General features: G+C 44.7%; 1 protein-coding gene across 1 annotated transcript; it reads right to left on the bottom strand.

The window, feature by feature from the left end:
- Positions 1 to 14,263: 14,263 nt before the first annotated feature.
- Positions 14,264 to 15,154, bottom strand: LOC120667693. Its single transcript, XM_039947716.1, has 4 exons — positions 14,933 to 15,154; positions 14,679 to 14,852; positions 14,361 to 14,598; positions 14,264 to 14,289 (listed from the first exon to the last, which is right to left on the bottom strand). The coding sequence occupies exons 1-4, from the start codon at positions 15,152 to 15,154 to the stop codon at positions 14,264 to 14,266; spliced, it is 660 nt and encodes a 219-aa protein (XP_039803650.1).
- Between the last annotated feature and the right edge of the window lie 862 nt (positions 15,155 to 16,016).

The raw sequence follows: 16,016 nt of genomic DNA, 5'->3' as shown, positions 1-16,016 counted from the left end.
TTTTTGATTGAAACTAAGCACACTAATGTGTCCGGGCAAAAAAAGTCTTTGGCCACCTGGGCCAAAAAATGTGACGCCGCCACAAGCATGTCCTGCGAAGAAGGCTGTTGTAGGACAGTGCTCGGCGCCGCGCTCGCCGCTGCCCGTGTGGTCTCGTCGTCCCTGTGCCGCCGCGAATCACACCGCCGCAGCACCAAGCGCCATTAAAGCTCGGTGCAGAGCTTGCTCCGCCGGCCACCACCGCGGCCCCCTCGCCTCCGCCCTCGTCCGGCCTATAAATAGAGCTCCCCGCGAAGCTCTCAGCCACCTCGACTTTGCCAACCCCCGTGCGCCCCCTCTCCACAGCCGCAGCTCCGCCGCCACAGCCGCCAGGACTGGCCACCGCCCGCTCCCGTCGTCTCGCCTCCTCGCGTCGCCCCGGCCCCGATCCCCCGCAGCTCCCTCTCCCTTTTCCCCTAGGCCCGACCGCCGCCTTGCCCCCAGGGCCGCCGGCCCAGCGCCGCCGCGCCCTCCCCTGCCCCTCCTCTGTTCATGGCGAGAGGAGGAAGAAAGGAGGCAATTTTGCCCCCAGCCCCCTCCTTTTCTGCCTATTTGATTAAGAGTCCCCCCTTTCGTATGCCACTTTTGCAGAAAGGCCCTTTTACTTTTATTTATTCAGGGAACTAGCCTCCAACATATAAACTTAATATTAAATAGACCCCTACACCTTTCTAGTATGCACCAAATATTTCTAGAAATTACAACCAAGTCCTTTTCTATTCCTAAACTATTTACAAACAGGTCCCTGACTTCTCATTTAACCCCTAAACCTCTCTGTAACCTATCATTTCATGCGCCAAACAACCTCCGATCGACCTGAAACTTTACCACGCCATTCCTAACATAGTTTTGGCCATGCCATTAGGAAACCGCTCAAAAATATTATTTCTATCCCCATATCTTAAATTGTTTCCAATTCGAGCTCATTTTATTTTTATGCTTGCTTATGTTGTTTGTCGGTTGTGCTATTTCCGCTGCGTATGACGAAGTAGAACTGATTCTAGAGGAGAAACCAGAGGAGCCGGGAGATCAGGAAACCACCACCGCCGCCGCGTACGAAAGCGAAGGCAAGTCTCATCGATCCCTTACGTTGACTATGATTGATCCCAAGTAAGGTTAAATATAAAATTTGCTAGACTTAGGGATTGCATGAGACGATACACCGAGGGATTGAGAGAAAGCATTGACTGAAGCCATGTTGCATATCAATTTACTGTCAGACTGGCATATTATCAGACCTTGTTAATTGATGAAACTGGAATGGGAATGAGACCAAGGCAGTGTGGAATGTGTTGGAGCATGCGCTACCGTGGTGGTAGACTTGCGACCAAGCTTTGTCGTGGTGCCATCTCACCTAACCTACTTTCAGTATGACAACATGATCTTGTATGGGTAAGCCTTAGCCTAATCCCATTGGCTAACCTGATAGTTGTCCGAGGTGGATATGTTTTGGGGTGAGACCTGGATTGGTCCAGACCCGGGGGTTTGTGGGCAACTAGTCGGGGTTGAGCCACGACTGGGTGTCGGCTATGACGGAGCCGTCTCTGGACAGTGAAGTGCGTGTGGGTAAAGCGTACAACCTCTGCAGAGTGTACAATCCATTCGAATGGCCCGTGTCCTCGGTCTGGACAGGTTATGGTGTGGACATCTCAACTAGTTGAGCCACCTAGCCCCTGAGATGGATGACTGTTTGGGTTACCTTTAATTCTACATTTGTTATTTATTCTGGTTGATTAATGGACCTTTGCATATTAATCTGTAACTCCCTCCCCGTAAGGGTGAGGTGGGACTTGCTGAGTACTTTCGTACTCAACCCTTGTTGACTATTTTTTTTAGAGGATCCTGACTTTGTGCCTGAAGATTACGAGTAGATCGTGTCCGCACCCAAGCTGATCGAGTGGAGCTATGATGGACGAAAAGCTAGTCTTGCATGTCGTTATGCTACTCGTTATCCTATGGTTATTTGCAGTAGCTTTGTGTTGCCACTTTACTCCTCGTGTACGGGTTGAATAAAGCTCTGTATGACTTTGGACTCCAGTTGATGTAACATGTATTGTACCGGAGACTTGCTTCGGTTATTAATACATGATTTAGCCTCGATCTTTGGGGTCGGGGCGCTTCAGCTCGGTGCTATTGTTTTGGTCTTTTGGTCAACTGAATATTTAATTGTATGAATTTTCTTTTATTGTCAACTTAATTAATGTACTTGTAGCCCTAGAAACAATTTTATGTTTATGAAATTCGCTAATTACTATGTTTTTGTGCATATATTACTTGTATTTTTCATGATTTAGTAGTAAACCGCTATTTGCCATTGCCCGCTATAGCTTCCGCTATAGCCACTTAGCCTCGAAAAAAAATGCGCCGCTATTTGGCATAGCCCACTATTTAAAACCATGCTATGGACCGAATTGATGAGTGTCAATCTACCTCCACTTGAAAGGATTTTCCCTTTCCAACTACTAAAACGTTGCTCAAATCTTTTTTTGGATCCTAACCTAATCATTATTAGACAACTTTCTATAGTGGATCGGAATGCCTAAGTATCTGATTGGAAAGTTTTCTGAGTTGCAACCAAACAGTTCCATGTAATGGTTTTTGTAGTTCTTATCTTTGCCAAAGCAGAAAATTTCATTTTTGTGAAAATTGATTTTAAGACTAGATAACTGCTCAAAAGAGCAAAGGATGTTCTTCATGTTTTGAGCTTGTTCCAAATTATGGTCCATGAAAAATATTGTGTCATTAGCGTACTGTAGCATAGAAAGCCCATCTTCGATTAGGTGCGACACCACTCCATGTACCTGATCATTGGCTTTGGCTCTGTTGATGAAAAGTGTGACCATATCTGCTACTATATTGAATAGGATGGGTGAGAGTGGATCTCCCTGTCTCAGCCCTTAATGTTTGAAAGTAGGGACTAATCTCATCATTGACATTAATCGCCACGCTACCGCCTGAGATGAGTGACTTAATCAACTCAATCCATTTGGGTGAAAAGTCTTTCAACCGAAGCATTTACATTAAGAAGTTCCACTTTATTTTATCGTAAGACTTTTTGAAATCTATTTTGAAGATAACCCCACTCAAATTATTTCGATGTAACTCATGTATGGTTTCGTGTAGAACCACGACTCCCTCTAAAACGTTCCGGCCACGCATAAAAGTTGTTTGTGTAGGACTGACAGGCCCGGCCCTGAGGGGGGTCGAGCTGTGCAGCCGCCCCGGGCCCCCAAAACGTAGGGGCCTCCTAAGGTAACACGCATACATATATACGTATACTTGTAAATGGGCTAGGTTCACACGACAAGCAAGAAGCAACGCTAGAAAGCCTACAAGCTAATCACGCAGTCATGCTTGTCTAATTGGCAATTGTGTACCACGCTGCCAGCCTACTCATCGATTCCTTGAATTCTCATTGTCGTTGTTCATTCACTCACCCTGATTGGATTCCAATCTCACTGCCCGTAACTCGTAAATCATCTGATAGACTGATACTAGCCCCTTCATTGATCCTTCGTCTTTGAAGTCAGAATTCATCTATTAGCATCTACCCTCTATATCTACGTGTGATAATTATCTTTTTGAAAATTTCAGAGCCCTCATGTCATCTAGAAGACACCCATCAAAGTTAAAACTATTGAAGAATTATTTCAGGTCCGTAATATCTCAAAAAAGATTAAATGGTTTGGCCACTTTATGCATTGAGAATAAATTATTGGTAGATCAACACTAATGCCATCATCGATGATTTCACATTGAGAAATGCTAAAAGAAATTTTAAGCTAATGTGTATAAATTGTATGATATAAATGTTGCTTTGGACACTTTAAAGTGTTTTTGACTACTACTGTTATTGTTATTATTAGTTCATAGTATTGTTAGGGGGGCCTCTCTTTTTAGTTACGCCCCGGGCCACCAAAAACTCAGGACCGGGCCTGAGGACTGATTAGGTGATCTGCCACTGAATTAATACGGCCCGCGGCCACTTTTGTGCAGATCTTAAAGTTGACATTCAACAGGTAGCTGGGTCTGTATTGTTAGATTTTATTTGCTTCTTGGGTTTTTGGCAATAAGGTTATGATACCAAAATTGAGACTGAAAAAAAGCAGGTCACCAAAGTGCTGATCATGGAACATATTCTTCAGGTCACTTTTGACGACTTCCTAAAAATGCTGGTAGAACTCAGCAGGGAAGTCATTCAGACCTGGTGCTTTGTTGTGTTCTATGTCAAAAATTGCATCCTATTCAGTTAAAAATACTTTCATTCATAGTCTGCTATTGCTATAGGTGAGAGGCTTAATCCTATTCCCCGACGTCCCCGTACACCGTACTCCCATCATTTCGTTATGTGCGTCCCTTGTGCCTTGAATCACAAACAACTAACCCAGCAACCGCTTGTCACCACGTGGTTGCAGGAAGCAGTCCCCTGCAGTACTGCTGTGACCCTGTTTGTTTCCGGAGATTTTTTTTAGTCTCTATCACATCGAAGAGAATCTTATTATTTATGGGTATCAAATAAAATATATTTATAGAACCTTTTTGACATATGAGTGCTAATTCTCGAGACGAATCTAATGAGTCTAATTAATCTATCATTTGCTACAGTGATGCTACAATAACCATCCACTAATCATGGATTAATATACCTCAATAGATTCATCTCGCAATTTAGCCCTAAGGTTCTGCAGTTGGTTTTGTAATTAGACTTTATTTAATATTTATAAATACCAAGATTCTCTTTGATATGACATGGTCTAAAGTTTAGCCCATGGAACCACGCAGACATATAGTCACTGCCCAACCGCCCAGCCCCGACCCAACCTGCCTGTGCTACTGGAAAACGGACTATCGGTCCAGGGCAAAAGTACTGCAACGGCACCTGGTACTTTTAGTATGGACTGATAGATTGAGATGTCTATTGAGAACTTTTGGTACCCGATCAACGCTCAACCCAATGTCAACCAATGATAAAAAAACGGCACCACATCATGCCACAGCCAGGGACCAATGAAGGAGACACGTTTTAGTCCTAAGTGATAGCGCGCACCGAGACTATAAGGTGAGTTTCAACACAGGTGGAAATACAAAAAGATGGCTGGCCTCTTCCTCCTCTATATTTCTAAGTCCCTGGCCGTCGGTTCCTCTCTCTTATCTCTCTACCCCTCTTATTTCTCTACCTCTCATCTCCCTCTACCTTATCCTCTGGAGCGCATAGCCAGTCGGCCGCTGCCGCCACCGCTATCGTGGGGCGCGAGGGACGCAGCCGCCGCCGCTGCGGGAGCCGACCGTGGGAGCTGGCTACTGCGGGAACTGGCTGTGGGAGCCGTGGTGGGCCTATGTGCGTGGGCAGCTGGCCGCCGCTGGGGTGTGCGTGGTGGGCCGCCACTGCTGTGCCACGCGGGAGCTGCCAGGCACACGGGCAGCTGGCCACGGGCCACCATCGCCGCCGCGGGAGCCGACCGTGGTTGTTTTTTCCTTTTCTTTTTAAACTCTTTTAAAATAGACACTACTACATAAACTATTTTTAGGGGGCAGTTGATGGGGTGACCCGCACCAAAAAATGCATTTTTAGGGGCGGGTCTATTGCTACAGTAATTCCGCTCCATTTGTAGCGACAGGTCAAATTTTGATCCGCCCCTGAAACATTCAGGACGTTGCTACATATCGTTTTTGTAGTAGTGAGAGATGGACGTGGGATTGTATCTATCTTGTGAACGATTTTTTGAATGATTTGCCGGATCTGTTAGAAATCTAGGCAATTTTATGTTTAATTTATTTCATAAATATGACGCAAACAAGAAATGCATGATCATGATATCATATATGTGCTTATCAAAGGAATTCATCGTCAAAGTCATCATGAACATGAAACTAGTGCTAACCAGCAAAGCATGACATGTGAAAACTCTCAAATAAAGTATGTCAATCACAGTGTTTATGCTAATCACAAAGATTGCAATTTTGAGAATAAGATTAGCATACCCAGCGGCAGAGCCGGAAGCACCCGAAAGCGACATGGTGCTTTGTTGTTGTAGTCGTCCCGCTCGATGCAGTGCAGAGATGTTGCAGTGACGATCACGCTTGTTTGCCTAGCGCCGGGAAGAAGTCATACCGCGCCGTCGCCCGAACAGGAAGGAGTTGACGTCGCCGCCGGGAACAGGAATAGAAGCGAGTAGTCGTGCCACCGCCGACACTCCCGAAAAACGTGATTGCCGTCCTCACACGAGCAGGCGAACTCACGGACAGCAGCATTTCGGAGGCCTACTCTTTCGGTGCTCGTGCGTGCAAGAACCGGAATGGGGCAGCAGGAACGCAGCACAACGGTGGAGCTTTGTGTGTTGTACGTCTGGAAGACAGAGAAAGGATGCCTCTCTATAGGCCCCAGGCGTAACCTTTGGCTGCTCAAGTTAATGCCATCAAAAGGCACCGTGAAATGCCTTTGGCTGCCCAGCTTAATGCCATGAAAACTAGTAACTCCCAGCCATTGAAATGTTCGTTACTAGTCGCTAACCACGGGTCAGTTAATAGTCATCAAATTGTGATCCAAAATGACAACACCCTTCTCAACTTCCAATGCGGTACCGTTACAATTGTAACTACCCCAAAATCATGTGCCTTGGGATTTATTGATTATTTTTAATAGGCATTTGGCCCATTAATTCTATCAATCCCCTCCAAATTCCATGACACATGTTCAGTTCCACCATTGTTTAGATATACCGGTGTTTCGATGGAGACCTGGTTATGGTTGAACATCCACCTAGAGCATGAGCTATACTTGATCACAACTGAACAATGGACTATGCCTTGAATTGACAGTTTTGTGCGAACAAGCTTCACTCAAGCCCTTAACCGATACTAGACTGCAAACTGCATCCCCTCTGTTTGGAGCATATAAGTCGTACTCCCGTGCCTTTCATGAGACTCTAGAGATTACCCGATCTCATAGACTATGACTAGTAGTCGAACTCATATAGGTGTGTTCCTTTTAGGATGTCCTGTAGGACAACATCCCTGCTTTACCAAGCCAATCGGATCACATTAAGAGTTTAATCAACGTCCCTAACAGTATTGGAGAGACGGTGCATCTCAAATGAGCTAGACTTTATTCTAAGGAGTCTCTCCCTCAGCCATCCACTAGTTTGTTTCGCCATCCTAATTCACGGGATCTCCTATCACAAAGGACAGGTTACCACTATGGAATGGCTTCAAGTGGGTCTCAAGCCCAACTCCCTCGATGCACCTTTTATCACATTGCGTGATAGACCCTTAGTAAATTGATCTGCCAGATTATTAGATGTATGGACATAGTCCAATGATATTACTCCGAAGTTTCTCAACTTTCTGACAGTCTTCAGGCGCCTTTTCACATGCCTTATAGACTTCATATTGTCCTTAGAACTGTTTACCTTTGTTATTACAGTTTGATTGTCATAGTTTATGGATATAGCCGGTATAGGTTTCTCTACAATTGGCAAATCCATAAGGAGCTCACGTAGCCACTCGGCTTCAGCGCCCGCAGTATCCAATGCCGTCAGTTCTGCTTCCATTGTAGACTTCGTTAAGATAGTCTGTTTGCAAGACTTCCAGGAAACAGTGCCACCTCCAAGCAGGAACACATATCCACTTGTGGCATACAACTCATCAGCATCAGAAATGCAATTAGCATCATAATAACCTTCTAGTACCCTTGGATACCCAGTAAAGTGAATGCCATAACTCATTGTGTCTTTTAGATAGCATAGTACTCTCTCAAGAGCAACCCAGTAAATATCACTCGGATTTGACACAAACCGGCTTAGTTTGCTCATAGCAAACGAGATATCAGGTCTGCTTGCACTAGCCAAATACATGAGAGAACTAATTATTTGTGAATATCTCAATTGGTGTCTTGCAATTTTTCAGTTTTTCCTCAAAATCACGCTTGGGTCGTAAGGAGTTGGAGCTGGTACACAGTCATCTACCCAAAACGATTTAACACATTTTTCACATAGTGGGACTGCACAAGAGTAACCGCACCATTTTCTTCTTTTCTCAATAGCTTAATGTTAAGAATAACATCAGCCTCACCCAAGTCTTTCATCTCAAAATTCTTAGACATAAAATTTTTCACTTCTTTGATGACTTCAATATTATTCTCGAATATTAAAATATCATCCACATATAAGCACAAAATGACACCATTACCTCCACCGAACCGATAATACACACATTTATCAGCTTCATTCACCACAAAGCCGACTGATGTTAAAGTTTTATCAAATTTCTCATGCCACTGCTTAGGGGCTTACTTTAGGCCATACAAGGATTTTAGCAGCTTACAAACCTTACCCTCTTGATCTTTTGCCATAAATCCATCAGGCTGATCCATATAAATCTCTTCCTCAAGCTCTCCATTTAAGAAAGTTGTCTTAACATCCATCTGATGAATGAGAAGACCGTGTGAGGCATCCAAGGATATTAGCACATGTATGGTCGTCAGTCGGGCAACTGGTGAGTAAGTATCAAAGTAATCTTCTCCTTCCTTTTGTGTATAGCCATTAGCCACCAGCCTTGCCTTGTACTTCTCAACAGTACCATCAGGTCTCATTTTCTTTTTGAACACCCATTTACACCCCACAGGTTTACATCCATAAGGATGATCAACCACTTCCCAAGTCTCGTTAGACATAATAGAATCCATCTCACTTTGCACTGCTTCCTTCCATAAGTCAGCATCAATGGATAAATATGCCTCAGCAATGGTTGTAGGAGTGTCTTCCGCAAAGTATATAATAAAGTCCTCACCAAAGGATTTTACAACCCTTTGTCTCTTGCTCTTTCGAGGGACTGTATTATTATCCTCCACAGGTGTTTCCATATGAGTTTCAAAATCATCATTATTTATCGGTTCATGGACATCCTCAAAAGAAATAGAATCATGACTAGAAGTGCTAGGTGTATTTTTCATGGGAAATTCATTTTCAAAAAATATTATGTCTCTCGATTCCATGATAGTACCTTCAATCATATCTGGTATTTTGGAGTTTATTATTAAAAATCTATAACTCATGCTGTGTATAGCATAACCAAGAAAAACACAATCAACGGTTTTGGGTCCAAGTTTTCGCTTCTTGTTAATTGGCACATTCACCTTTGCCAAATAACCCCATGTTCATAGATAAGAGAGATTTAATCTCTTTTTCTCCCATTCCTCGAATGGTGTAATTTCTTTGTTCTTTGTGGGCACCCTATTCAGGACATGACACGCTGTCAAAATCGCCTCACCCCACCATTCCTTAGGTAGTCCCGCAGTTTCTAACATGGCGTTAATCAAATCAGTTATAGTTAGTATGGTTCTTTCTCTCAGCAATCCCATTGGATTGTGGTGAGTATGGTAGTGTCCTCTCATGAATAATTCCCTGCGCCGCGCAAAACTCAAAAAATTCATTTGAAAAATAGTTTAATTTTCTTTTTAAGTTGGTTTTCTACCTCAGCCTTATAGATTTTAAAATAATACAACGCTTCATCCTTTGTTTTCAATAGATACAGGTAGCAAAATCTAGTGCAATCATCTATAAGCGTCATGAAAAATTTCTTGCCACCTTTGGTCAATATTCCATTCATCTCACAAATATCTGAATGAATTAATTCAAGCGGTGCCAACTCTCTTGCCGCAGCAGCCTTGTGAGGCTTGCGAGGTTGTTTTGCTTCAACACACACATGACACTTTGAATTTTTGACCACATCAAATTTAGGAATTAAATTCAAAATAGCTAAGCAGGACATGCAGCCAACGTTAACATGACATAATCTCGAATGCCAAATATTAGTCTCAACATTATTAACCACATTGTTCACAGACTTAAAGCAAGTATCAACCAAAGACAAGCGGAACAAGCCTCCGCTCTCATAGCCTTTTCCAACAAAAGTTTCATACTTAGAAATAGCACATTTATTAGATTCAAATACTAGCTTATAACCATCATGACAGAGTAAGAAGCCACTAATCAAGTTCTTCTTTATTGAGGGGACATGATGTACGTTCTTGAGCTGCACGGTCTTTCCCGAAGTAAGTTTCAAATCGACCGTACCAACACCATGAATAGCTGCACGCGCTCCATTCCCCATCAGCAAGGAGGCAGCCCGCCCGACCTGGTAAAAAGAAAACAAGTAAAAGTCAGCACATACATGAATATTTGCACCGGTATCAACCCACCAATCAGTTGAATAACAAACTGAAAATGCAGAAGGTAAAAATTTACCATACCCAGAAGTAGCTACTTCAGTCTCAACGGTGTTAACTGATTTCTGTGCAGGTGGCTTCCACTTAGCCTCCGGACACTCTCTCGCAAAATGCCCAGTCTTGCCACAGGTGAAACAGTTTATCTTTTCCTTGGTCATCATTTTCCCTTTTTTGAAAGAAGTGGAGGGCTTTTGCTTAAGATCTTGCTAAAATTTCTTTTTATGTGGTTTGGGACGACTCTTTTGCACCACATGTGCGCTAGAACTCCCCTCAACGACTTTCTTGCCTTTAACATCTTTTGCTCTAGCCTTGTCCTCAACATCAAGAGTCCCAACAAGCTCAACAGTGCTAAACTCTTGCCTCTTATGTTTGAGAGACGTTGCAAAGTCAGTCCATGATTGTGGCAGCTTTGCAATCATGCAACCTGCCACAAACTTATCAGGGAGCGCACACCCAAATAGCTCAAGTTCCTTCACCAGTGTCTGTATCTCATGAGCCTGTTCGACCACCGGACGGTTCTCAACCATCCGATAGTCATGGAACTGCTCCATGACGTACAGCTCAGAACCTATGTCAGAAATGCCATAACGGGCCTCAAGTGCATCCCAAATAGCCTTACCAGTCGGAACCTATATATATGCATCAATGAGAGAATCTCCAATGACGCTCAGCAAGCCAGCCTTACAAATGGTGTCATCATGATCGAACTGACGTTGCTCATCAACGGTCCGACAGTAGCAGGCATCTCAGTCACCACATAAAAGCAACGCATAGAGGTCAACCATAGAATAGTTTTTTGGCGCCATCTCTTGTAGTGAGTGCCCTCAAACGGCGGTGGTTTCAACAAACCCGCAAAGCCAACATATGAAAATTGCCTAAAATCACGTTTTTGGATTGTTAGCAATCTAGGCAATTTCATGTTTAATTTATTTCATAAATATGATGCAAATAAGAAATGCATGATCATGATATCATATATGTGCTTATCAAAGGAATTCATCATCAAAGTCATCATGAACATGAAACTAGTGCTAACCAGCAAAGCATGACATGTGAAAACTCTCAAATAAAGCATGTCAATCACAGTGTTTATGCTAATCACAAAGATTGCAATTTTGAGAATAAGATTAGCATACCCAGCGGCAGAGCCGGAAGAACCCGAAAGCGACATGGTGCTTTGTTGTTATAGTCGTCCCGCTCGATGCAGTGCAGAGATGTTGTAGTGACGATCACGCTCGTTCGCCTAGCGCCGGGAAGAAGTCGTACCGCGCCGTCGCCCGAACAGGAAGGAGTTGACGTCGCCGCCGGGAATAGGAATAGAAGCGAGTAGTCGTGCCGCCGCCGACACTCCCGAAAAACGTGATTGCCGTCCTCACCCGAGCAGGCGAACTCACGGACATCAGCGTTTCGGAGGCCTACTCTTTCGGTTCTCGTGCGCGCAAGAACCGGAATGGGGCAGCAGGAACGTAGCACAACGGTGGAGCTTTGTGTGTTGTATGTCTGGAAGGCAGAGAAAGGATGACTCTCTATAGGCCCCAGGCGTGACCTTTGGCTGCTCAAGTTAATGCCATCAAAAGGCACCGTGAAAGGCCTTCGGCTGCCCAGCTTAATGCCATGAAAACTAGTAACTCCCGGCCATTGAAATGTCCATTACTAGTCACTAACCACGGGTCAGTTAATAGTCATCAAATTGTGATCCAAAATGACAACACCCTTCTCAACTTCCAATGCGGTACCGTTACAATTCTAACTACCCCAAAATCATGTGCCTTGGGATTTATTGATTATTTTTAATAGGCATTTGGCCCATTAATTCTAACAGGATCTATAGATTTTGTATTGGTAGATTCAAAATTTTGTGGTTGTTTTTCCGAATGATTGTTAGCATTACTAGTGAGGATGTGAGGGGAATAGAAGAGGATGCTGGATGCGAGGGAACGGACGTGGCGGCCGTTGGTACCGGTTGGTTCCAACCGGTATCAAAGGAGGCCTTAGGCACCAGATGGTTTACCCGGTGTCCTAACGGCCACATTCGGTTTCGGTTTCGTAGTACCGATTGCTTATTTTCAACCGGCAACGATAACCCTTTTCCAGTAGTGCGGGCTACCTGCAGCAGCCCCTCCCACTTCCCCGCGCTTCGTCCGTGTCCGTGCACTTTGACACTAACACGACCTCTACGTCAGCTATGCGTGGTCCCTTTCTAGCCTTCCAAAACCGTGTTGGTCATAGGGATGACTTTTCATGCTTGTATATGAGCATATTTTGAAGAAAAAGAATACTTTGCAAATATATATTTTGGTCGCCATTTATCATGCAGGATTAACAATATTTATGAGGAACTCATGTTATATATTGGTTAGTTGAAAGAGCCTGACGCTGTGGGTTGAACGTATGACTTTATATATGACCTATAGTTAAACCTTTCCAATTCGAGTTATCAGTTCTTGACTGATACCAGTATATGTTCCTTTTCTTCGACAGGTTCTTCCAATGTTTTCTTGAACTTCCCATTTTGAGTTCGTCTTATATGAAACATATTAGTATGTTTTAAAAAATGTTATTGATGATGCTTCAACATTTCCTAACATTTTCAATCATATTAAGTTTTTTAAGGATCAATAATAGATATATAGAGTAGGTATATATCGTTCCAAATTCATTTGGTTCTGATAATGCGTGGCAATGAAGTTTTGATTCATCAGCATGACAGCATTGCCAGCAATAATGATGAAACGGACGGGGAATATGTTTAGCTTCTTTCTCTGCATAGTTCCACGGATAGTCAATTTGAGAATTGATATCCAGCTATTTGTCGTTTTGGGCACGTTTGGTCCAATTCAACATTTTAAGATGTCACCATCACTGCAATCAGCACTACAGACCCGAGGAGGAAGGACAGTACAAAATAACGAAAAAGGTTTTTGGTGTGCATGCATGGCCAAGACACAAGTGGCATGCAATCTATTGTTCTTTTATTTAAAACAATTTGCATACTGAATTGCATGCATCAAGGACAAGTTCAGCAAACCAGAATTGACTGGCTTATCTCAAGTCCCATTCTGCCATTTTGGCACTTTTTTTTACAAAACACTTTGGTACAAATTTTAAGCTCGTATAAACTTAGGTTAGATAGGTGAATTGAATGTACATTAAGGTCTTCTAAATTAGCCACCTACTGCTTCGAATTTATTTTGCAGTAGACAAAAGAATTCTAAAATCATGTAGTTCTAAAGAAAACTCCGAAAAGTATGTAAAACACTCGTTCATATTTTTTCCCTTTTCGATCTCCCACCGAAATAATTTTTCTGTATCAAAGCCAGTCGTAGTCCAGGAACCACAACCGGAGACCACGAGTTCGCCGTGTGCCCGAGGCACACGGCGAAGGCCCGTAGGCACACGGCGAAGACTTTGCCGACGGTGGCCGACGGCAAAGCGCCGACGGCAGCCACGGGGACGGCAAAGACCTTGTTTGCCGTGTGCCAAAAGTCGGGCACACGGCACACCTTTTCGCCGTGTGTATATATAGGCGCACGCCGTGTGTATAATCTAAACAAGTCTAAATATGTAGGTCCCCTAAATCGTTAAGTGAGTAATGTAAGTCATAATCTCTAAGTATAAAGTTCTCTAAATATCTAATACTTCAAAAGAAACTAAAGGGTTTTTAAGATACTCACCAGAGGAGTAGTAGGAGCAGGAGCCACAGGGAAGACTGGGATGGGATTACCCATTTGGACAGAAAGACTTCGAATATAGTTGTACATCTGGGCCATCTCGGCCGCCTGCTTCTGCTCGTTCTCTTGTCGTATCGTCCTCTCTTCGGCCAACGCCGCCTCGTACGCCGCCTGTTGCGCTTGTATTTGGTGCTACAATAGTCCATGACAATGTTACAATACAAAGCAAATATATGTACAAAACGAAAGAACTATGAATAAATAAGAAATAACCTGAAGTTCCTGCACTTGGAGTTGCGACGCGGACAGCCGTGGGCGTATGGCCGGGCTATTGGCCATGCTCCTCGCTCGAATCTGGGAAAAGGTGGGAGTGCTGGCCGTGTCTACAAGGCCATCGCCAATGTAGTAACGCCCATGTTTCTTGCCTCCTCTCACCCTCATAATGACTTCTCCATCAATGGGCTGGGTCCTCGAATCCCAGTCTGGCCCATGGACCTGTCTTCCCATCTCTGTGTACGCCTGGATACGACTGTGGACAGACGAGTTGCTGTACGCCGAGGGCGGGTCGTCAGGGTTGTAGGTGACGTTGGATGTCGCCTTGCCCTTGCGGGCCAGAGCCCATCCCACGAACGGGTTGCACTCCTGGCCTTCATGTGAGGACGACTGTGAAAAAGGAAGAAGTTGATTACAAATTATGCTGAATTGAACATTAGATTAGAGAAATGAGTCTGTGTAGTGTGTACCCATCTAGCCCTGTACTCGTCGTTGTTGAAGCTGCCTTGATGGTGCGCTGGACCTAGCATCAGCAATCGCCGCTGCCGGCCAGCGTCGTGCAAAGCCTGCCACTCGGGGTCGAACCACTTGTCCACTATGCGCTCCCAGCACATGGTGTCATTACGACACCACCACGCAGGAACCTGCACGTGATCAAATGCATGACATGTAAGAAGAGAGACATTTAACGATGTTTTTCATCTTACAATAAATTTGAACTTACCTGTAAATATTGCTCTCGGGTCAGCTTCAAATCCCTCGCCTCAGTCTTCCCGATCTTCTGCTTTAGGAAATGTGCACAATAGTTGATGACGCACTGGACTTGCGCCTCATAATGCATGTCCTTCACGAGTTTAACGCATCGATTGTGAGCCACAATCGCCGCCCGCTCCTCGTATCCCTCGTCACACCTGTAAAAATCCTGCATATAAATACGATGGATCATGTCATTATTAAAAAAATGTTCAATGAATGTGATGTATTGACCATTTTTTGCCGGGGAAACTTACCCAAAGCTCGGCCTTTACCTGCTCTGCCTTGTTCTCAAAGGCTCTGCCGCTCCGATCCAACTGATCGTTGTTGGCGGCGATGTAGTGGTCCCACGTCCAGGCCGGCTCGTACCGTCCTTGATAGTGGACCAGGCCTGGGAAGTGGTCCCTGCACAAAAGACCCAGGATGCCGTTGACCTTGCGTTTGTGAGCACCGCCACTGAGGACAGTCCAACTCCTGCAAAAGTGATTAAGAGAAAATATTAGTTTGTACCGTGATTTTCGAGTTAGGAAATGAAAAAGTAGTAATAACATGTCAAATTACTTACATATCCCCGCTCGGTCGAATCAGCGGGCGCAAGGCAACAGGTATCGGCCTATCTGGGAGTCGCGAAGGACCTCGCAACCAGACAGCTGGCGTAGAGGTATCCTCGGCCGTGTCCTCCTCAGACGACTCCCCCCTCCTCCTCCTGCGCGTCCGCCTGCCACTCCTCCTCCTCCCGCTCCTGCTCCTGGTCCTGGGCAGGCTCCTCCTCCTCCTCCTCCTCCTCCTCCTCCTCCTCCTCCTCCTCCTCCTCCTCCTCCTGAGATGGTGGTACAGGCGAAGGCTCTCGACGCCTCCTGCCTCCACCCTTCCCTCGACCCCTCTTGGGTCCACCCTTCCCTTGACCCTTGCCTCGCCCCAACCCGGAACTCCTATCGGAGCCCTCACCAGCATCCGAGTGTGGCATCATTCTTCTGTACAGTGAGGCGACCGATCGTTGAAGTCCGCCGCCCGGCATCTTTCCTCAATCACCTGCAATTAAAAATAGTAAACCA

Source organism: Panicum virgatum, chromosome 3N, assembly GCF_016808335.1.
Source record: "Panicum virgatum strain AP13 chromosome 3N, P.virgatum_v5, whole genome shotgun sequence".
Lineage (NCBI taxonomy): Eukaryota > Viridiplantae > Streptophyta > Magnoliopsida > Poales > Poaceae > Panicum > Panicum virgatum.
Note: the sequence above shows the minus strand (reverse complement) of the source record. Positions and strands in the feature narration are given on the sequence as shown.